The sequence below is a fragment of the Cercospora kikuchii genome, assembly GCF_019650295.1.
Source record: "Cercospora kikuchii DNA, contig_00007, whole genome shotgun sequence".
Classification (NCBI taxonomy): domain Eukaryota; kingdom Fungi; phylum Ascomycota; class Dothideomycetes; order Mycosphaerellales; family Mycosphaerellaceae; genus Cercospora; species Cercospora kikuchii.
The window spans coordinates 448,521-469,294 of NW_025408588.1; the positions used below are offsets into that span (position 1 = coordinate 448,521).

The window sequence follows — 20,774 nt, forward strand, 5'->3', positions numbered from 1 at the left end:
AATTGCCTCTTCCGATCGGCCAAACACTTCTAGAACATGCACTCTATTCCCGCAAACCACAATTGCGATCGCACTTCAGCTCTCCGACAGCAGAAATCTCACCCCGCGGTTGTGTGTGCGTGTAACCCACCTGCTTAATGAAGCCAAGCGGCCAAGGCAAACATCCGAACGAACAAGCTTAAACATCTTAAGCTTGACATCCTACAGGTTCGCTGCAGGTGCTTCAAAATGTGCCATGTTGATAGCTTCGTGCAGGTGATGTAGAATGCAGTCGATCGGAGCACGCAATGTGAAGTGAATTGGCGTGCTAGAACAGGGTTTTCCGGAACAATTCGCGAAACTGTTGTGATGTTGGAAATCTAATCGCCAAGACCTTGAAAATAGAGGTGTAAGAAATTAGCATCGTTCGCAAAGCGAACGTCTCTCGGTAAGGCTGAAGTCTTCTTTGCCAACAATTGCCAATGCAGTATTCGATCAGCGATGCAATGCTTGTTGAGAAGCTGTTCAGCACGATTCTATGCTGACCTCTATCTTCGCGGAGAGCGGTCGAGCTTCCAAGCTGTCGGGATGCCTCGGTCTGGATCCGGTAGTTGTGGCAAAGCAGTTACTGCTATAGCAACTCAACAGCTTTTCAGGTTGAGCTACGCAAACAACTTCAACGGCGTTTTCCCGGAAGTGGACGCTACCGTCTTCGCGTGCTGCACTCGGCGATGATCCAAGATGCCTAATTGGTCCGAACTGGCCATCTCCGCTGCACAGTTGTGCGCTTTGCGATGCAGCGAGTCCAAGAGAGCGGAGCTGGGAAACGGTTCTTTGCCTAGGAAAACCAAGTCCTAGATCTCATGTATAGCAGTCTTAGCCCGGCCGAACGAGCAGGTCGTGGGTCCGTTGCTTGAGCACAATACTCCGAAAATTCCGCTATACTTATCCTACTTCCCAGTCCGGTTGCAAGAGTGCATATCAGAGCCTCTACTACTCTTGCCAACACTCTTACTCCTTCTTTGCTGACCAAAGGAAGATCACTCATTCGAGGACCAACAAGATGGCGGAGTACTATATGCCAGCCGATATGGCGCTGATCAAGCGTGTGATGACCGCCCATGGAGTTATGGCGTCTCTGTCTTGGGCTGTGGTCATGCCACTTGGCGCCATTGCCATGAGAAAGGTGCCTTCGAGTAAGGCATGGTTGATGCATGCCGCCATCATGACCCTTGGACTGTTGATGTGGACATCTGCATTCGCAATGGGTCTTTGGGATGTGGCACAATGGAAATCAGATGTCCGTGGCCCATTATGGCAAACTTAGTGAGGTCGAAATTGACAGTATTGCAGGTCAGCAAGTTCATGCACACCATCATTGGAACAGCCGTCTTCGCCTTCGCCTGGCTACAACCCATCCTCGGAGTCGCCCATCATTACATGTGGGCGAAGACACACAAGCGCACCTTGGTTTCCGCCCTCCATGTGTACTTCGGTCGCTTGCTCATCAGCGTCAGCATGGTCAATGGAGCTATCGGGCTGTCCATGGCGAATATCGAAGGACCGAAGAAGTGGACGTATGGTGTGCTGGTCGCCTTGATCTGGATCGCATACACAATGGTCAGCCTCGACTGGGGCGTCAAGCGAGACAACCAAGGTCAATGGGCTCTGAGGAGGCTTCAGGATCCAATCAGCTCGCGATCAAGTAAAGACCAAGTGTCGGTCATCAAGTCGGAATTATCGTAGTGGGGACGGAGGATAAGAAGAGTGTCTACAGATAGACCATAAGATACCAGGAATGGGAGTGGTTCTCGACGGATTTACATCGGCTCGGACTTTTTGGTGCGGTGATGGTGATGTTGTGTCAACACTCGGTATGCTGACGGATCTGAAGACCAGAAATCCCGTCTTCCAGTCTTAAACACTGCTGAATATACGAGTCAGTTCTTCGATCAATCGCGCGCATGTCCTGGCTTCTCGTCGTGGTTCGACGGCTACTGCCGCATGAAGACCATGAACGACACGACGTACCTCTCTCGTGAACTCGAGTACTTCTTCTCTGCTCGTATCTCTGTTTCCTGAAGCGTGCTCATGGCATTGTATCTCGTGATGCTGAGAGAGCAACAATCGTCGTTGTTTGCGAGGTGTCGGTTTGTCCACAGCCGGTGCAATGATATTGTGTGATGAGACATAGCAGAGCTCTTTCATGCCACACTTATCATATCAACAACCTCTCTCAACGCTGTGAATCTCGTACCCTGTACATGCTGATGCTTATGAGAACCCCGAGACGATGAGAGGATATCAAGGTAACGATCGAGATCGCTCTTGCCTATCATGAGTCGCGGATCGCGACTTGTCTGGCTAAGGTGCTGCGCGTCCGAGGCAAGTATCCTGGCAATCCTCATCTAAGAAGTGAAGTAAGTCCCAGCACGTAGATGAAGCTGCTTCTGATCCCAGAACTTACTGCTTGAGCGTACGCTCTGGTATGATAGCTGCCCCACATGTCCATTTGATCTGGAAACAATCGTAGAAGGGCGAAGAAGGAAGACATCGCTTCGTGCGTGGCATCGATAGCGCCATATATGTCCAGAAGAACTCCAGCTTCGAGATTTTGATCGAGATAGAGCACTGTCAACACGCCGAAAAAGCTGCTCGAGACTGTGATCAACTGTCGGGCCAGACGTAGATCGCCAAACTCGAAACGCTTGGGGCTCTGAGAGTTAAATGGCGGCCTCCAACTGTCGTACATTTCGCGATATTGGGATATTATGGTCTCTTTGTGGTAGGTACTGCTGGCGATGGGACTCTCCGTGGCCCGAGGATTGCAGATGTTCTCTTTGACGAATGTTGCCCACTGCCACATTGCAGACTCGTAATCCAAGTCGTGATCAGAACCTACAAAGTCAGTCGAAATAGCTTGAGCATCTCTGACCGTACTTACGATGACCAAGCTCGTCAATCTGGGTACGCATGTCGATGCAGTGTATCACTGATGGAGGTAAGGCAAGGTGGTACGCGATACTGACATCTTGCACAACCACAGCCTGCCAAAGTCTTCGTCGAAGAATGCTGTCCCGTTGTGAAGTGGAAGTACGATGGAGACGAAGAGCGTATGCCTGTCGTACCAGAATCCCGGAAAATGTCCAGGCCTCCGAGACACGATTTGTATTGATGAGTAAGTAGCCGATCAAGAGTATGACTTGTGCCGTTTCCAACGAGAACTGGCTCAGATACGAGCACAAGCACAGGCACTGATGGCTTGCTGACAGGTAAAGATCTGAGAGGCTGGCCCGCTCCTCCGGCTCAACCTCTGGAATGAAAAAAGCACCTGCGGCGTAAATAATGAAGTGTAGTGCCAGCTTGGCTGCGTTGTAGCCATGCTTTTCCTCAAACGACAAATGCTGGAAATGCTCCACTTCCGCGATGATGTGGCCTCGCGATAGCATTGGACAAAGGGGATCGACGGAGTCGAAGTAGCTAGCGACCAGTTGCAGGGCTCGCGGTCGATCTGGAAGTATTGAAACCACTTCAGCGAGGCCACCGTCTTTTGTCCAATAATTGTGGAAAGGATGCCCGAGCTCAACGCCGCTTTGGAGGCCACCTAAGCACGGGTTCTCTGCTGATTGTGGGGTGGCTACCGAGGAGATCTCGTCGAACACAGCAGCCTGATGAGACACGCGTGACGTAGAAATCTCGCCGAGGAAAGGTTCAGGTAGAGGCAGTAGGCCGACCATGTCATGAGAAGGAGATCTCGAGTACGAGACTGTAGAACGCCGATCTTTAGTCTGCTCAGGTTCCAGCGATCGAAGCATATTGGCGACGTCCGTGTAGCTGCATGAGGTCTGGCGTCGAATGCTGGGTGCATGATCAGCATTTCTCTCGATGAAGGGTGTATTTGATTAGGGGGCCAATACCATTGCCTGCATTTCGGTCGATCTCTGCTGCATCTGGTCTTTCGAGAGGTGCAAGCGCCGCAAGTCAATGTGGGCTTGTTCCGCGTCACCTTGGGTCGTGGCGTAGGGTTCGTTGGTAGGTCCATGTTGGCCCCGGATAGCCAAAAGGGATGAAGTATTTGGAGTTGCAAATGTGAGTAGCCCTTTGCAATGGTATCTCTGCCTCGCGCAGTGTATCTCAGGCCCTCTAATGAGAGACGCGACGCAGTCGCATGATCAAGTTCGTGGCGAAGCGTCCGGAAGGGTGTATGTCATCGAGTCTCCGTTCTGTTGGCCGGAGGTAGCCATACTCAGGACAATATGCAGGTGTCACACGTGTCACGACGTGGTACAGGAAGTGCAGGTGAGAAGTGCAACAGCCTACCTCGAATACCAGGGATGCGGGGAAAAGCGGGGAAAATCCGGGGTCGGGCAAGAACATCACCTCTTTCACAAACTCGCCAAATTCACTATTGGACGGATATAGGAGGTAACGTGTACATACATCAGATACAGACCATCGCCTCATTTCTGAGACTTTGCCGCCTCTTCGGTCATCAAAAGCCGGCGAATCGAGCAAGGGAACGAAATTACCTTTTCTTTCAACACTGCTCTCCAGAAATTCCATCTGAGAACGAGATAGCCGCTCATCTTCTCTCGATGGCTACTATCGGATGATATGAAGAGAGTCAGAGAATCAACGTGACTAGTCAATTCGACAAGCGCTTTTCATTCTGAAGCATACATAACTGTCGCCACCCTCGCATTCTGCTCTAGAATGGAAGCGTAATCGGAGGAATCGTGCCAATACCGAGATCAGGAAGAATCGGTGGCCTCACTGGCATGCCAAGCACCTCAGTCGGAACAGTCAGGTATGCAGGCAAGCCAATGATTTGGCAGTCTTGAGTGTCGATAAGTCCATCAACGTAGATGTCGGTCTTGATGGGCACGGGCACGCCGAGTGCTCCAACGCCAAATGTCTGTCGGAAGCCAGGTTACTAAATGGTGGTAGATAAGAGAGGGTTTGAGTACTTACTACCACTGCGTCCATGATCGTTGTTCCGTTGTCAAAGGCGGTGTATTTTGTCACCACGTTCGCAACGGCTTGTCGTGCTGCGTTGGCGATATTCTTGGATCCTTGGGCGCCGGGACCTAGTCGGAGGCACGGTGCTCCGTTGATGCAGCTGGTTTGGTCAGTTCGATGTCCGTCTGGAACGGCATTCCGCCGGGATGCTCACAAGTCAATGAATCCGTCGGGCTGATACTTGTTAGCATGGATATGGTGCAAATCAAATGGGATTTACGCGCCTTGAAGGGTGCATTTTGTATGGTAGCAAAAGACCTCGCTGGATCAGGGTCGTTGAATGCCTCAATGATATTCGTCGCAATCTGCAATCTTTTCTCCCTAGTGCATGGAATGGGATCTGGATATGGCGCGCCACCTGGGACAGTGACAGTGATGGGCGATGCTCCGACGAGCATGGAGCCAGCAAGGGCAACGCATGTAAGGGCGCGAAGCATTTTGATATCTGGAAGAAAGTTGGAAGGTGCGAACGTTAAGGGCCTGTGAAGTGAATGAGACGGGATTCCAAAAGCAAAGCTACACCTCGCACGGCGACTTGGCTCTTTAAGTAGTTCGTTGCAATACTTGTCTGTCTACAGACCTTCATTAGTCTTGCCCGCTCCTGCGTGTGATTCAGCCTACTACGTGCCCTGGCGCAGAGATGTGCACTCTGCCTTCCGTTTTGAGGCAGTGGCTTGAGCGGAAATGATACGGGCCAAGACATCAATGCAACAAACCAGAGCGTTGAAGCACGAAGCCCTTCTCTTGGAACGTCGGACTGCGGACTCTGCGTTCAAGAAGACTAGCTCCGCTTCTCTCATGAATTGTTCGTGGCTTCCCACTTCCTCTGTCTCTGAAACGGTCGACCGGGCACAATACTTCCTCAGAGTGGCTTGGTCAGGGCAGCGGAAATAGAGTGGGTGCCAGATGATCAACGTGTGGATCGCCGCAAATAGTAGATCTAGTATACCTAGCGTGTGGGGTATGGAATCAAGCTTTCTCAGGGAACAGGTCGGAGCTGTCTTTCTCTGTCGCGACTCGGTAGTCGAGACACGTCCGCTAACAACTTCGTCAAACACGAGAGCTAGGCCAACCTACCTATAACTGCAGTGTCTCTCCATTGTTTTTCAGAGCCCTGCCACGGCATTCCGCCCACCACAATGTCTTCGGCAAAGCGTCGAGTAGAACAAGTTTCCGGTCATGTCCAGAATCCGGATCGAACGCCTAAAATCATATGTTCAACGAGAGAGCATTCGAAGGGGAATACAGTGGCCACCATTACGTTTTCAAATCCAGCCAGGCTCAATACCGCAAGTAATCAGCTCCAGAATGAGTTGATAGAAGTGTGCGAAAGACTCAGCAAAGACGAGAGTCTCCGCGTGGTCGTCCTGACAGGTGCTCCACCTCTGGCAGCTGGCAAAGCCCCGGCTTTCATCGGAGGCGCCGACATCCAAGAATTGAGTCGCCTGAGTTCGTCTGACGATGCTCGGAAATACATCACTCAGATTCACAAGACATGTCTCGCAATTCAGAATATTCCAGTTCCGGTCATCGCTCGCGTTCACGGATATGCACTTGGCGCTGGTCTCGAAATTATGGCGGCTTGCGATCTGAGAGTGGCAACCAGAGCTAGCAAGTTTGGGATGCCCGAGCCTAAGATTGGCCTGCCTTCTGTGGCCGAAGCTGCACTTTTCCCTAGCATGATCGGCATCGGGCGAACGAAACGACTTGTCTATCTCGGCGAGGATATCCTTGCGGATGAGGCATTGTCGTGGGGTCTGATTGAGCGTGTCGTGGGTGACGAGGCGGAGCTGGATACGGCGGTCAAGGAGTGGGTTGACAGGCTGGTCACAATGGGCCCGCAAATTCTTCGTGTTCAGAAGCGGCTTGTGACGAAGTGGGAGAATAGTACGTTGGCTGAAGGGATTGAGGCTGGCGTGGAGACTTTGGCTGAGGTGTACGAGGACGGCGGCTTGATAGCAAAGAAGATGATGGCGCCTCTGCTGAAGAAGTGAGTGTGGTTGACGTATGCATCGAGGAGTCATCACGCCCACTTGAGGCTATCGAAGTCAAATTTCTGCGCACATCAGTCTTACGGAGCATCGTGTGTAGCGGCATGAGCTACAAGAACTTGTTGCCGTCATGTCTAGTCGCGGACAGCAATGATTGTAATTCCAGACATCTGAATTTCTTGCCTCTCGTCGTAAGCTTGAATTATGCTTGTGTCACTTCGGGAGACAGTGTGCCTTGGACAGGCAGAGGTGCGACGAGCGAAGAAGAAGTCGAGCTTCACTGGCAATATCCGCAGTGTGATCCGTCCGGTACCCGTTTTGCATTCTCCCAGTTGCGGCAGATGGCAGCTCTCGGGCAAATCGCAACTTTTCCTATAGGCGGCTCTTTCAGGTGCACCCGTCACCATGCCAGGTAGCATCAGGAGTGTCGACGTGCTCTGCGCCTGGATCACTGAGTCTATGTTGGGTGGAAAAGAATGCCGTGAAGTTCTGCCTGGCACTGCCACTCCACTTTCCCACGGATGAGGTCCTTAACGACATTTTCATGGGACGCAATGAATATTTGACTCTGCCCTTCCAGAACAACAGATGCCGCGACGCGTGCTGCGGATGACACGCTACACATACCGATCTCCGTTACATAACTCACAATGATACTTTATACAAGTCATCACCTTGCGCATGGGATCCGACTGCAGCTGGCCTGAGCAGCTGTTGACTGCTCGGAATTCGGTACAGGTAGTACAATGCAATGCTCCTACCATATATTGTGTGGCGCGAGCTACGGAAGAAAGGTGGAAATAAGGAAGCCTATCATGGTTCTGTGATCGACGACCACGACTGCCAGACGGGAGATGGACAACATTCCAGCGCGACGGAACGGTTAATGGACTCCGGGTACTGTGTCAACCTCAGGTGAAATTCTCATGCAAGCAGCCTAGAGTGCGCAGATTGTAGCGATTTTACAATGGAACAAACTATGAGAGCTGCGCAATACCACAAGGTACCTGGCCAAGAGCAAGGCTTCGAGTCCACCGCTGACATATCCACCAGGAAAGTGGGAAAGTGCTCGTTCGACGAATACGAATACCGGAGCCTGAAGATGGCCAATTCCAAGTCAAAATCGTGGCCGCATCGCTCTGCCACTCCGATCTCATGATGGATCAGCGACCTGACAGCTTGAAACACCAACCGCTTACAATAGGCCACGAGGGTGTCGGAATCGTCTCGAAGATCCATCCTTCTGCTGAAAATAAAGGCTTCAAGCTGGGAGACAAAGTCGGCATGCTCACCATCATAGACTCTTGCTTCGCTTGCGAAGGCTGCGTAGTGCACGCTACCTTTTGCACTGCAAGCAAAAATGGTGGACCCAAGATCCAAGGCCTTCAAGCCGATGGTGTGTTCGCGGATTATGCGGTGACTGATTGGCAGAATTGCATTCATCTGCCCGAGAATCTGCCAATCGAGAGAGCAAGCCCGCTGTTTTGTGCAGGTATTACAGGCAGGTCTCTCACTCAATTGCAATGCACTGTGTCGGCATGCGAAACATCATATTCCGCCAAGCTAACAGTATCTAGCTTTCCACGCCGTCAACAAATGTGAATTACAACCCGGCCAGTGGCTGGCAGTCGTAGGCTGTGGAGGCCTTGGACAGCTTGCCATACAATACGGAAAGGCAATGGGTCTGAAGGTGATTGGTCTGGACATCAACGACCATATGCTGGAGACAGCTATCAAGAATGGCGCAAATGCGACTTACAACCCGCGCAAAGATCCGAAGTTCTTCAAAGCCATAAGGAAGCTTACCGGTATTCGCGGCTGCCATGCGGCGGCTGTCTTCAGTGATTCAAATGCTGCATATGCTACAGGAATTAGGAGCTTGACCTTCAACGGGCTACTGATGGTGGTAGGCATGCCGGACAAGCCGCTTGAGCTTCCTGCATTTGCTGTCTCGACAAATCTGTATCGTGTCAAGGGCGCAAGCAATGGGACGGCGGCGGAGCTGAAGGTGGCTGTTGATTTTACTGCCCGGCATGGCATCATCCCGGATTGCGAATTTCGAGAATTGGATGAGATGCCTCAAATGTGGGAGGAGATGGCGCAGGGCAAAGCGAAGAGGAAGCTCGTAGTATTGTTTGGAAACGAGAAGTCCAAAATATGATTCAATCCGGTTGCTCAGCAAGTTTGGTCATGTGGCAAGGTGTTACCAGTAGCCGTCGCCATATTGGTTTCTCTCGAAGTCGTAGTGTACTTGTCGGCGGCTTGATTGAAGACATTGCCAGATAAATTCTTGATAATCACCAGAGAGTGGTCTGCTCTGAGGTAAAAACGAGAAGAGCTTGTGACATGCCTTACCAAACCGTCCCACACCTTCCCGTGACGACTCTTCCCACCTGCCACATTCACGTGCCAACCCTTCAGCACGGCGAACGGCGAGCTCCACCAGCTCACACAAACCAGATACCCACACTCATATCACATATCCCCTGTTTTCCACTTCCCCTTCTCCCTCCTTCTCAAATTCATGGAAATCCTCCACCACGTCGCCTCCCTCTACCACAGCGTCAGCCACATCAAACACACCCTCGGTACAGCCCACGACGAAATGTCCAGTTCCGCTTTCCACCGCGCCACAGAGACGGTCGAATTTCTACGCCTCAAATTGCCCGAGCAATTGGCACGGCCGCGCGTCGCGATTGTGTGTGGAAGTGGACTGGGCGGGCTGGCGAAGACGGTGAATCCTGGTTTGACCGAGGTGTGGGAATACAAGGATGTGCCGAATTTTCCGTTGAGTACAGGTGAGTCTTCGATTCATGGAGTGGATTTCTTACGGCCGCATTTTATGCTCTGAAGGAGAGACTGAACAGAGACAAAAATTTCTGTTGGTCGGAGACTGTGCACTGATTCGATTTGAAATGCAGTACCTGGCCATGAAGGCAAGCTAGTATTTGGAACTATGGGACCTCAGGGCAATGAGGTCCCAGTGGTACTACTCGTGGGAAGGGCACAGTCAGTAGCAACCCTATATAGCCCCTTTATCGATGCAACGCGCGCTCATTCCTTTCTTAGTTTCTACGAAGGCCATTCCATGGAAGATGCATCATTCGCGACTCGTGTCTGCAAAGTTCTTGGTGTTGAGACCATCATCTTGACGAACGCTGCCGGCGGGCTGAACCCCGAGTACAGTGTCGGCGATTTGGTGTTGCTGAACGACCACCTCAACCTTGCAGGTCTGGTGGGCTTCCACCCTCTGCGAGGAGCCAACGAGGAAGAGTTTGGAGTTCGCTTTCCGCCCCTGAGTGATGCATACGACATCCACCTACGACAGCTTGCCCATCGAAGCTGGAATGACTTGCGTCAAGAGACCCCAAGTCAACGCAGGATGCACGAGGGTGTGTATGCCTTTGTTGCCGGACCAACGTACGAGACGCGAGCAGAGTGCAGAATGTTGCGGAACTTGGGTGCAGATGTGGTCGGCATGAGCACTGTTCCAGAAATCGTCACTGCAAGACACTCGGGTCTGCGAGTGCTTGCTTTCAGTCTGGTGACGAACAAATCGGTGCTAGAGCCAACAGTACGAGCAGACCATCTGGAGCTGCAAGGGCTGAGCAGAGAAGAGCTCGATCGACACCTTGGTCAGGGTGCCGCCAACCACGAGGAGGTGCTCGAGGCTGGCCGAGAAGCGGCTTTGGACATGCAAAGCCTCGTGCTGCGCATTGTCACGCAGTTGTGAAGCTGCCATTGTGACATTGTAGATGAGCACAGCGCCAAGCTTTGTGCGGCATAGAGCGTGGATGCAAGGATAGACAACCCAGACTAGACATTGCTGTCTCATCCAGAGCCTTTCTTGACGCCAGCCTTGCGCTTCTCCTTGAGGGCCTTGTAGAATGCCTTCTTGCCATTCGTCTTCTTGTCTTGGATCTGGCCGTACTTGTTCTTGAAACGTCCAGTCTCGTGTTCGCCGGCGAGCACCTCTTCCGCGAAGGTCCTCTTGCGCTTCTTGTTCTCGATGCGACCGCTGAAGAACTCCGTAGCACCCTCTTTGATAGTTCCGACCTGGCTGTACTCCGGTGCCTTCATCTTGCCATTCTCTTTCTTGTAATGACGATGCGGATCAAGCACATTTCGCATTTTGATAAGCTGAAGGTCGCGTTTGAGTTCGGGCGTGAGCTCGGTCCTCGGCAGGTTGTACCAGTTGCTTCCAGCAGTGGCTCTCTTTTTCTGCATCCTGTCAGTAGCTGCGGTGCATGAAGGGGTATTGAACAGCGATGAACATGGATGCTGGCTCAGAGTAACTATGATTATAAAACTCTCAGTGGTGCAGAAAGGCAACCAAGACGGCGCCCGAACTCTGCTCAAGGAGAAAAGATTGGGAATATTTTCCTCATAGCCAAGGTAGTGTTTAGTGACTGTCTGAGAACGTACCTCTTCTGCAGTCTTCTTCGCGACGACTGGATCCTCGACTTTGCGAATCTGTTGGCTGCGATACTTCTCCTCCACAAGACGCGAAGAGTCGATGGTTGCAACATGGCCGTTCGTGGAGACGTAGGGCTTCGGGAGATCTCCAGCATCGAGCTTCGGAAAGGTGATGCCTTTGGACTCGTTCTGCTGAGTTAGCTGCATGTCTTTCGCTTGTGCTTGCAATCGGGCTGTGGCGGCTGCAAGCTCTTGCTCAATCTGCTCGTCTGTCAGGTCATCCTCTGGACCTGACGAGGACTGAGAAGGCTGTTGCAGCGCTGTTGCCATGATTGCGGTGGTGTGACAACACTACCCCCGGTTGTGCGTGAAGAAGAAAGTTGCGAGAGAAGTTGCCAAAGAAAATAGCTTGCCGCACTAGCGTCAACGCCAAGAGACCGAACTTCAGCCGAGACCTGCCATCGCGCTGAGGTCTGAACACATTGACATTTAGACTACACCTCTCGCACCGCCTGATCCGCAAATCTCATCATTGTCTCTTTGACGCATATCTGGATACATCGCAATCCTGGATAGCGATCTGGACTTCATCGCCTCGCCCAGCTATTAAAGGTGACACAGGCGAGAAATGATGGCCCTCCCGCGAGCCAGTCTATCGCACAACACTGAACGCCTTCCGGACATGTCTGAGTCCCTGTAACTTTCCCTTACTGCTTCGATGCGTAGCGTACCGGCAACCATGATATGCCCGAGACAAGAAGCTCGTCTCCATGCTCTGATATCAGCCCAAACTACCCGCAAGTACGAGAGCCCCCTGGAGCATCAAGTCTGGCGCTCTGCTTGTGAGAATGCTCCCCTGCTGTCTATATCTCCAATGCACTCGCTAGTATCCTCATGGATCGACTTGCTTTTACTCACTTGGACACCAGGTCCTGGTGTCTCCGCCTGCTCGGACTGTTCCCGGAGTCTGCGAGCATGTTGCAATCTCGAGCGGACGACCGGCCAGACATACCAGTACAGTGGGCTCAGAACCCAACGGGCGACGGTCAGGTCACTGGGAGCGGTTAGTGGGTAATTCTGTCTTCTCTTGCATCGCGTCGCTCACATCCACAATCCCAATGGCCATGCTAAGATCCTAGGCGTATACCCAGCTACCAATGTGACAATTGCTGTAGTTGCGAACAGCCAGAAAAAGGCGGCAATGCTTATGCGGCTCATTGTGTTCAGGTCCACAGCTTGGTTCCTTCTGACAACCGGCGGTGTGTGGCTTGCTCTGGATCGCGTGAGGACTGGAACCAAGACTGACAGTGTGCCTTGCGAGTGACTGATATCCATGGAAAACTGCTCCACCCTCATTCTTCAGCATTTCGTGCACAGATATCGAGTCCAGGGTGCACCCCTGCGGTCACGCAGCTTATTTTCCGTGAAGGCACAACTGCGCAAGCCAGAACATTCCAACGAACGACGAGTACCCAGTGCACTTTGGTAGAATGGCACGTTGTCATTCTGTGGTCGACTAATCCTCACGCTGAAGAAAGGAATATTCAAAATTTTTTGTGACAATCAGAATGCATGTCTTGCTATCGCCAAGACTTGTCGTTCTACGACTGATCTACCTATCACCGTCGAAAGGGTCACCAATACTTCGCACTCAGAGCTGAACAGTATTTGCTCAGCGGATTCTCCGTGTACAAGTGATCGTTTGCATTGCGGTCATTTCAGTATTGTCGAAAGTGCCTCCGCTTGCTGGCATTGAAGCGAAATTGAGCAACAGCTCGATTGGGCACAAGCTGACACAAACAGAGTTCGTCAACATCACCTGGTCCTTGACAAGCTTTGAACATTGGCAGGAACAGCTTCAGGAGCCGTGCAACCAACACTCAAAATCGACTATCTCATCTCCGACCTCGAACAGCATTCGCTGCGTCATTCCACCACGCAGGGTGCAAAGCATGAAAGCCATGCCAACGACCCATGGACGACCTGCAGCCAAGCATGGGACTTCGAAACGAATGCCAGTATATGCAGAGCCTCGAGAATCGATCACGGCCGCCTACCGGCAGCTGGAGCGATCCGTATCGCTTATTGCGTTTCTGTGGCTGCCGACAACCTCTACCTTTTTCTTCTATACCCTACTTGCAGTCCGGCTCTTAACTTTGCGCCTTTCCCTACATTGCACTCAATTGTCGCAATCATCTTGTACTTGTATTTCTGTCACTCGTTTACTCAACATCTGCATTGCGGATGTAACACTGTACCATAATGCGTTTTCACAGATTGCTCGACTTTGCGCTTCTAGTAACGACGTTGGCAGTTCCAGCGCAGCAACACAGGCATGACGATACCTACAAGGTCGAAGACCATCATCACAAGCATGAGGGCACGAAACGAAAGAGGCAGTGTTGCGACAACCTCAATCAGCCAGGCATCTTTGACTACATTGTCGTCGGAAGTGGTCCAGGAGGCGGACCAGTCGCCTCTCGACTCGCTCGCGCCGGTTTCAGCGTTCTGCTGATCGAAGCTGGCACCGATACAAGTGGTTACCAGGACGTTCAAGTACCATCTTTCCATCCCCGAGCCTCCGAATTGCCAAGGCAGCTTTGGGTGAGTGCCAGTAAGAACAAATGATTAACTCGAGACAAGATGCTTATGCGTCAACAACAGGCGTACTTCGTGGAACGTTACGAAGACCCAGTACAGCAGCTGCGCGACACCAAACAGGTGTACTTGGTTCCGGATGATCCTTCCTACTATGGAGCTCCGTTCACAGGCGCCGGACATTGCCCTCCTGATCCTTTTGGAATCACTTACGTGTTGCCAAACGGCCGCTACTACACGGGCCAGTTTCCTCCTCCCGGCGCGATACGTCTTGGTCTGCTCTATGCAAGAGGTTCTGCGCTGGGAGGCAGCACGCAAATGTCCGCAATGGCCATGGTCACACCTCACGAGGAAGACTGGGTGGGCCTTGGGGAGATCACAGGCAACTACTCCACATTCGATCCTCACATGATGCGTGAGTATTTTGTCAAATTGGAGAATTGCAAATACCTCATCAACAGCGTACTCGGACATGGTTTCACCGGATGGTTGGACATCTCACTGACGCGTAAGTCATTGTCTTCTGGATGTTGACGGTGCTCAAGATGTGCTGACTTGACGCGCAGCCCTCACACTCGTGCTTCAAGATTTCAAGCTCTTGTCTTTGGTGATCGCGACTGCGACAGCTATCGGAAAGGTGCGCAAGGCTGACTTCACTCTTTTTCTCGAACGCTAATCACCTTTCTAGGCGGGCGGCTTCCTAGGAGGACTGATCACGACCGTCACTGGGCTCACTCACATTTTCGCCTCCGATCTCAACGCCCCCGGCCAGGGGAGGGATTTTGACAGTGACATCTGGCAAGTGCCAAATGCTGTCAGCCCAGACAGGCACAGCATCAGAAGTGGTCAGTAGAATGTCCGACTCATGACGTTACCGACTTTACTGAACAACAGAGTAGGTGTCATTGACTTGATTCGCTCCACCGCACAGGAAGGATATCCTTTATACGTTCAGCTCGACACCATGGTCACGAAAGTTCTCATGGATACCAGCGGTCCCATTCCTCGGGCTTACGGTGTTCAGTATGAGTATGGCCCAAATCTAGCTTACATGTCGACGTTGTCGACAAAGCAACATGGCATTCCTGGCTATGCGTACGCAAGATATGACGTGATCCTCTCTGGAGGCGTGTTTGAAACACCAAGTAAGTCTTACTGTCTGAAGGCGTGGAATCAACTCACTTATTCCTCTTCAGAACTCCTCAAGCTTAGCGGGATTGGCCCAGCAGATGAATTGAGTTATTGGGGCATCCCAGTCATCGCAAATCTCCCAGGAGTCGGTGCCAACATGCAAGATCGTTACGAACTTGGCTCCGTCGGCCTCGCCACAACACCTTTCGCGGCTTTCAAGGATTGCAGGTACTCTGTTGAGCCAGACCCATGCTTAGACAAGTGGAGAGCCGGCAGCACTCCAGTGAGTATTGCCACATGATCCTTCAGATGGAGGAGACCGAGCTGACATATCTATAGATCGATCAAGGGCCTTATGTGAGCAATGGATTGGTAAGTTGCCTTTGCACGACAGTCTCAAGATGCACAAGATGCATGATCACTGACCACGTCAATAGGCCCTCGGCACAACACTGAGCACATCGGTAAACGATGGTCCAACACCAGACATCTTCATCGTCGCAGTACCGGCATATTTCGCAGGCTATTATCCAGGCTATGCCACCTGCGCAACACTGGACGCTCTTCACTGGACATTCGTGATACTAAAGATGAAGAGCCGCAACAATGCCGGCTACGTTCGTCTCCGCTCCTTGGATCCGCTCGATCAAGCTGAGATCCAATTTAACAATTTCGCCATTGGTGGCGACCTGGACGCACAGGCTGTTGCGGAGGGCATTCAGCGCGCTAGAGACATCTACGCAAGCGTGATCCCATTGGACGGATCCTTGACTGAAGTCATCCCCGGCCTCGAATACCAAGGGTAAGTATTCCACAAAATGAAGTGTGCAGCTTCTGCGCTGCAAACTGGGTCAAGTCTTGTGCACTTGTCGGCTAACACCAAAAACAGGCCATCTCTTATTCAATACATCCGCGACAACGCCTGGGGCCATCACGCTTGCTGCACGGCCAGGCTCGGTGCCTACGGTGATCCCTTCGCAGTCGTAGACGCGGATTTCCGCGTAATGGGTGTTGCAGGCCTCCGAATCGTGGACGGTTCTATCTGGGCCAAGGGCATAGGTTATTATCCTACTGTTCCATTGTACATGCTGAGCGAGAGAGCCGCGGACGTCATTATGGGACAACAATCCGTGCCTCTGGGATTGAACGACTTGAACAATTTCGACGCTACTGGTCCTGTTGGGACGTTGGCCGCCGCGCTTCTGGGTACCGCAGGATTTGGTGGGCCTCCTGAAGCTAACCAACCTGGTGGGCTGTTGAATGGGCTGAAGGGCATTCTAGGTGTAAGTGACCCTCCAATCTTCTGTTACAGCCGGCGAGATGATTCTGCGTTCTGTGGCTAACTTTGTGGCAGAAACGATGGAATGCTTTTGGTCCTGCTGTGTCGCAATAGAAATCTAACAATGGAAGCATATCGAACTGATCGATTGTGATATTCGCTTGCGACGGTGGAGAAAAGCTGCGGCACCATTCCTTCATGAAGTTACAGACGCCGTAAGGATTAAGCGGAGCGCCATATCTAGATCGCCGTCTTCCCATACTTAGTGTAATATCTCTATATGTAACAAATTACAAGATTGAAATCTCACAATGTCTCGATAAGTACTGACCCGAGAGATAGACGCAACGGAAAGTCTTGAGCACTGAAGATTGCGGTACCTTGAAATAGCAAAACTTGTTCTCGTGACGAAAAGTCTTTTGTCCGATAATGATTGTGCTATTGACTGTAACTATTGATGCATCTACGATGTCCACTTCTCGCTCGTGATACACCCGCTTACTGGAGATAAGGATTGTATGGTGTGCCATGCTGCAAAGCATACGCTAGCAGCCTCTTGTTCGTGCGCCACAGACACCATTTCAGAAGCATTGCGCCACAAACACAGAGTCCCGCCATGGTAAACATCAGGATGAAAGCCATGATGTAGCGAGGCTCATCGGATTGGATGAAGAAGTAGGGTGCCATGACCTGCAAGCAAGCGTTAGCGAGTACGACAAAGTAGTTGCAAAGCGGGAGAACATGCATTGCCTGCTTGACCAAGAATATTGTTGATGGCAATGGAAGTACTTTTCTGCTCTGGGCTCTTCGACAGAGTACCAGAAATCCAAGTCTGGATGAGAGGGTTCGCTCCGAAGAGGCCGACGACGTAGATGAATGACATGGCGTAGCGGGTGATGTTGTGCGTAGTAGCCATGCACACAATATAGCCGACCATTGCGCAAGCCACGGGTGTCGCGAAATGCCAGCCGCGGTCTTGCTTTTTATCCGAGTGCCATGAGATGCAGACAGCGGCGAAAGCTGCAAGGAAGTACGGCGGAAAGGTGATGACCAGAGTGACAACGCGCGAGTAACCGAACCCACGAACAATGGCTGGGTAGAAGTTGGAGAAGCCGTATGCAGCTGAAATCGTGATGTTGATGAAGATGATGATCCAGAGTTTGTAGTCCATGAGCGATAACTTAACGCCGCCCCAGATGCTGGTCTTGATCTCGACCGATGAAGCCAGTGTGACTCTGTCGGCGATGATACGGGTTTCTGCAATGCGTCGCATGTCCTCGGTCATGGTCCACATGGTGCTGCCCGTTCTTGAAGCTGGATAATCTGGCAGAACGAGGCAAGCTACGACGCCGAACACTCCGCCGCAGATGGCAAGGACGATGAACAGCCATTGCCAGCCTGCAACGCCATGTTTGCCTATTGAGTGGAATGTCAGCATTTAGTCCCATACCATCTTGCTCACACATACCTTCAAGAGAAGAGAAAACTGCTGCAGCAATCAGCCCAGATAAGCCATTGGCAATTGGCGTCCCGGTAGCCATAATTGCGATACGAACACCAAGTTCGCGGCGAGTGTACCAGCAAGACAACAAGTAAATGGCTCCTGGAAAGAGCGGAGCCTCAACCAATCCCAAACAGAAGCGTACCGCAAGAAGTCCCTCGTAGCTTTTGACTCCAGCAATAGCGGCCGCGACACCAGACCAGATGAAGGCACAACATCCAAGGTACAGACTTGGCCGAACATACGGAATGATCATGTTGGATGGAAGCTGACCGAGAACATATCCAGCGCTGAGAATTGAGACTGCGTTTCCGAATTGGTAGCCTGTGAGATTAAGATCCTGGTCCAGAGTGCTCAGTCGTGCTTGGCCGAGAGATGCTCGATCGAGATAGTTGGTGACATACAAGATCCAGAGGATAGGTACGAGGGTGCAGTCGAGCCGACGTACAAGCTTCTTCTCCAGAGTCCTCCAGTCTGCAATGCCCAGCCGATCAATGATCTCCTCTGGACTGGGAAGCTCATCGGCAGAGAGGTATTTCGGCACATTCTCAAGCTCAATCGTGACACCATTTTCTTTCTTATCCTTATTGATGATGGCATCAATGACCGAAGCACGTCGAGAAGGATTAGCTGATGAACGATTGACAGCTGGGCCTCTCCTGCTCTCCGGCGACTGAGCATCAGACTTCTCGTTATTTCCTCCGGACATCCTGAGTTCTTCGCAATTTTGCTGATGAAAAGAGGAAAAAAGAAGAGAACGACTGAGTGCTGAGGGGATTCAAACCCGCTCTGCTTGCAGCGGAGGCACTTATACTGTTCTCTCCAGACTCACTCACCCACTCAACTTGATACGCCTTTCCCCATTCCCCACGGAGACGATTTGCGGAGACGCGAGAGCAGAGACCCATTCTCAACGTGATCGTTACATTCTCACCTGGGGCATGTCCAAGAATTGCTCATATTGTCGTCTCCACCAGCAATGCTTCGCCAATAGGCCATTCATGAACACTCAGTGGCAAATGAGATCAGGAACCTTGGCCATCTCTTGACATTGCACTCTGAAAGGCTGGCAAGAGCGCGAAGTTGCAGAGAAATCGGATTCGCGGGCTGGGCGACGAGTCCTACATATGAAGTCCTAAGGCGCTAGACACGAGATATTGGACATGTCTATGGGGACAATGCGGAATGGAGGAGCCGTAGATTTCCGATGTTACAAATCCGCCTCCAGTGGAAGATGACCAGCCGCGGAATATTGTGGAGCCTGCATACCACTCAGGTGAGTTTTGCTTGGGAAGTAGGGCGTGCAGCGCGTCTTTAGCAGCTGCGTACCCGCAATGCCTCGTTTGGTCGTCTCCCAAGAGATGTGGAGACTGTCTTAGCGTGGCTGAGCCATCTAGGAACTTCATCTGAATGGTGAGAATGGTGACCATGGACATACTTGGCAGGCGGCGGACTTCCTCTCGCGCAGATGCCATGGCTTGGTCAGTTCCATTTTCTTATTGTAGAATCCACACCGCGGTGAGCACACCGGTGTCGACTCCCAGTTGCGCCATTCAGTGGTTTTGTAAGCTTGGAGAGCTTCGAATGTGTATTGTAGGCCAGCGGCCGCGCGTGAAGCTGTGAATATGTGCCGTCAATGGTCGTGTTTGAGTAGCACGTTATAGCTGATGTGTCGGGAAGTGAAGATCTTGAGGTTCGTGGACGGGACTGGGAGGGCATGACTTCTAAAAGCCATATCTTGACCTTGAGATGTAGCTCCGTAGTCGGAAGCGCAGCTGCGAAGGCAGCGACATCGCAACGGTTTGTGGCAGGTGGAATGGAGTTTCAAGCAAATTGGGGCAAGAAACATGGGAGAATCTCCTCGCTTCTAATTCGCGCGATAGCGCTACACGCTAGCCGATAGCCATGATTTTGAATTGAATTTCATAGTACTGAATTCGGAATATTCAAAATCAAGAAGTACACTTCCATCGCTGCGCCGGAACAATACAAACAAGCAGAGCGTTTTAAAGCAGCAACGAGATCTACAGCAACAGCTAGAACTACGCCTTGCGCTGCTACCTTCGATGGTACCGCAGGACCTCCAAAGCCTCTACACTATAGACATATGTTGATTATTCAAATTGAATCTGATTATTCAAAGCCCATGCGACGCTTTGACGCTTTCTTGGGCGTACGCTCAGGCTCGCTCCAATTGCATTGCGACAAGACTACCACTACCACAATCTGGAGCAAGCGGCTGAGTCTGAGAACGGCGGCTGGGCTGTTAGTAGATGATCACTTGGTAGGTAGAAGAAGACGCTTCAGGACTCTTCAGAGATAGTACGGATCCTGATTCTGATTGGCTAGATAAGGAGATACGCTAGCCGATGACCAAAAATCCAAATTGTGAGCGAGCCGGGTCGAAACCGACTCGAGCTTCGTTCGTTTCTACAGTATCGTCAAATTTCAGCACACCTCATCTACCATACCAGAAATCACGGCAAGATATCTATGTAGCAGAAACACATAAGCATGGATGTATCTCCGTTTGCATAAAATTTACAGTTGTGTCATACAAAACTCTTCCATCGAGGACAGGCCCGGGCAGACTTTTCAAAATAATTCATGATGCATTTGGATCGTTCAGATTACACGTACCGAAGGAAGAACAGCAGACTGCGAGGCAGGTAGGGTCTTGCGCTTGTCACGACTTCGTCTCCTTCTTCTTCGCTCGTGGGCGACTGCTGACTGGCATCGCTGCCGCATCTGGATCGAGATGGCTCTTCCTATCTCCTGATGGACGCATACGTCCAGACTACAACCTCCATGCCCTCGTGTCTCGCTCTGCAAGTGATAATTTTGATCGCCGTGTTACAGA

The 20,774-nt window shown here is 51.5% G+C and overlaps 9 protein-coding genes across 9 annotated transcripts; 5 read left to right on the top strand and 4 right to left on the bottom strand.

Annotated features, from left to right (window-relative positions):
- Positions 1-1,042: 1,042 nt before the first annotated feature.
- Positions 1,043-1,725, top strand: CKM354_001028500 (uncharacterized protein; the record flags this gene model as incomplete). Its single annotated transcript, XM_044805738.1, has 2 exons — positions 1,043-1,279; positions 1,333-1,725. The coding sequence occupies 2 exons, from the start codon at positions 1,043-1,045 to the stop codon at positions 1,723-1,725; spliced, it is 630 nt and encodes a 209-aa protein (XP_044661673.1).
- A 458-nt stretch (positions 1,726-2,183) lies between these two features.
- On the bottom strand, positions 2,184-3,794 carry CKM354_001028600 (uncharacterized protein; the record flags this gene model as incomplete). The annotated part of the gene is made up of 3 exons (XM_044805739.1): positions 2,184-2,387; positions 2,447-2,877; positions 2,924-3,794. 3 exons carry the CDS (start codon positions 3,792-3,794, stop codon positions 2,184-2,186), a joined length of 1,506 nt encoding a protein of 501 aa, XP_044661674.1.
- Positions 3,795-4,687: 893 nt separating this feature from the next.
- Positions 4,688-5,435, bottom strand: CKM354_001028700 (uncharacterized protein; the record flags this gene model as incomplete). The annotated part of the gene is made up of 3 exons (XM_044805740.1): positions 4,688-4,894; positions 4,951-5,123; positions 5,219-5,435. 3 exons carry the CDS (start codon positions 5,433-5,435, stop codon positions 4,688-4,690), a joined length of 597 nt encoding a protein of 198 aa, XP_044661675.1.
- A 702-nt stretch (positions 5,436-6,137) lies between these two features.
- Positions 6,138-6,992, top strand: CKM354_001028800 (uncharacterized protein; the record flags this gene model as incomplete). Its single annotated transcript, XM_044805741.1, has 1 exon — positions 6,138-6,992. The coding sequence occupies one exon, from the start codon at positions 6,138-6,140 to the stop codon at positions 6,990-6,992; it is 855 nt and encodes a 284-aa protein (XP_044661676.1).
- Positions 6,993-7,956: 964 nt separating this feature from the next.
- Positions 7,957-9,150, top strand: CKM354_001028900 (uncharacterized protein; the record flags this gene model as incomplete). Its single annotated transcript, XM_044805742.1, has 3 exons — positions 7,957-7,992; positions 8,043-8,490; positions 8,567-9,150. The coding sequence occupies 3 exons, from the start codon at positions 7,957-7,959 to the stop codon at positions 9,148-9,150; spliced, it is 1,068 nt and encodes a 355-aa protein (XP_044661677.1).
- A 363-nt stretch (positions 9,151-9,513) lies between these two features.
- On the top strand, positions 9,514-10,722 carry CKM354_001029000 (uncharacterized protein; the record flags this gene model as incomplete). Its single annotated transcript, XM_044805743.1, has 3 exons — positions 9,514-9,787; positions 9,911-9,998; positions 10,059-10,722. 3 exons carry the CDS (start codon positions 9,514-9,516, stop codon positions 10,720-10,722), a joined length of 1,026 nt encoding a protein of 341 aa, XP_044661678.1.
- Positions 10,723-10,820: 98 nt separating this feature from the next.
- CKM354_001029100 (uncharacterized protein) lies at positions 10,821-11,735 on the bottom strand (the record flags this gene model as incomplete). The annotated part of the gene is made up of 2 exons (XM_044805744.1): positions 10,821-11,210; positions 11,415-11,735. The coding sequence occupies 2 exons, from the start codon at positions 11,733-11,735 to the stop codon at positions 10,821-10,823; spliced, it is 711 nt and encodes a 236-aa protein (XP_044661679.1).
- A 1,932-nt stretch (positions 11,736-13,667) lies between these two features.
- On the top strand, positions 13,668-16,527 carry CKM354_001029200 (uncharacterized protein; the record flags this gene model as incomplete). The annotated part of the gene is made up of 10 exons (XM_044805745.1): positions 13,668-14,009; positions 14,070-14,511; positions 14,570-14,640; positions 14,692-14,848; positions 14,903-15,148; positions 15,200-15,417; positions 15,474-15,506; positions 15,572-15,936; positions 16,024-16,417; positions 16,489-16,527. The coding sequence occupies 10 exons, from the start codon at positions 13,668-13,670 to the stop codon at positions 16,525-16,527; spliced, it is 2,307 nt and encodes a 768-aa protein (XP_044661680.1).
- Positions 16,528-16,911: 384 nt separating this feature from the next.
- Positions 16,912-18,623, bottom strand: CKM354_001029300 (uncharacterized protein; the record flags this gene model as incomplete). The annotated part of the gene is made up of 3 exons (XM_044805746.1): positions 16,912-17,103; positions 17,159-17,829; positions 17,882-18,623. 3 exons carry the CDS (start codon positions 18,621-18,623, stop codon positions 16,912-16,914), a joined length of 1,605 nt encoding a protein of 534 aa, XP_044661681.1.
- Positions 18,624-20,774: the final 2,151 nt, after the last annotated feature.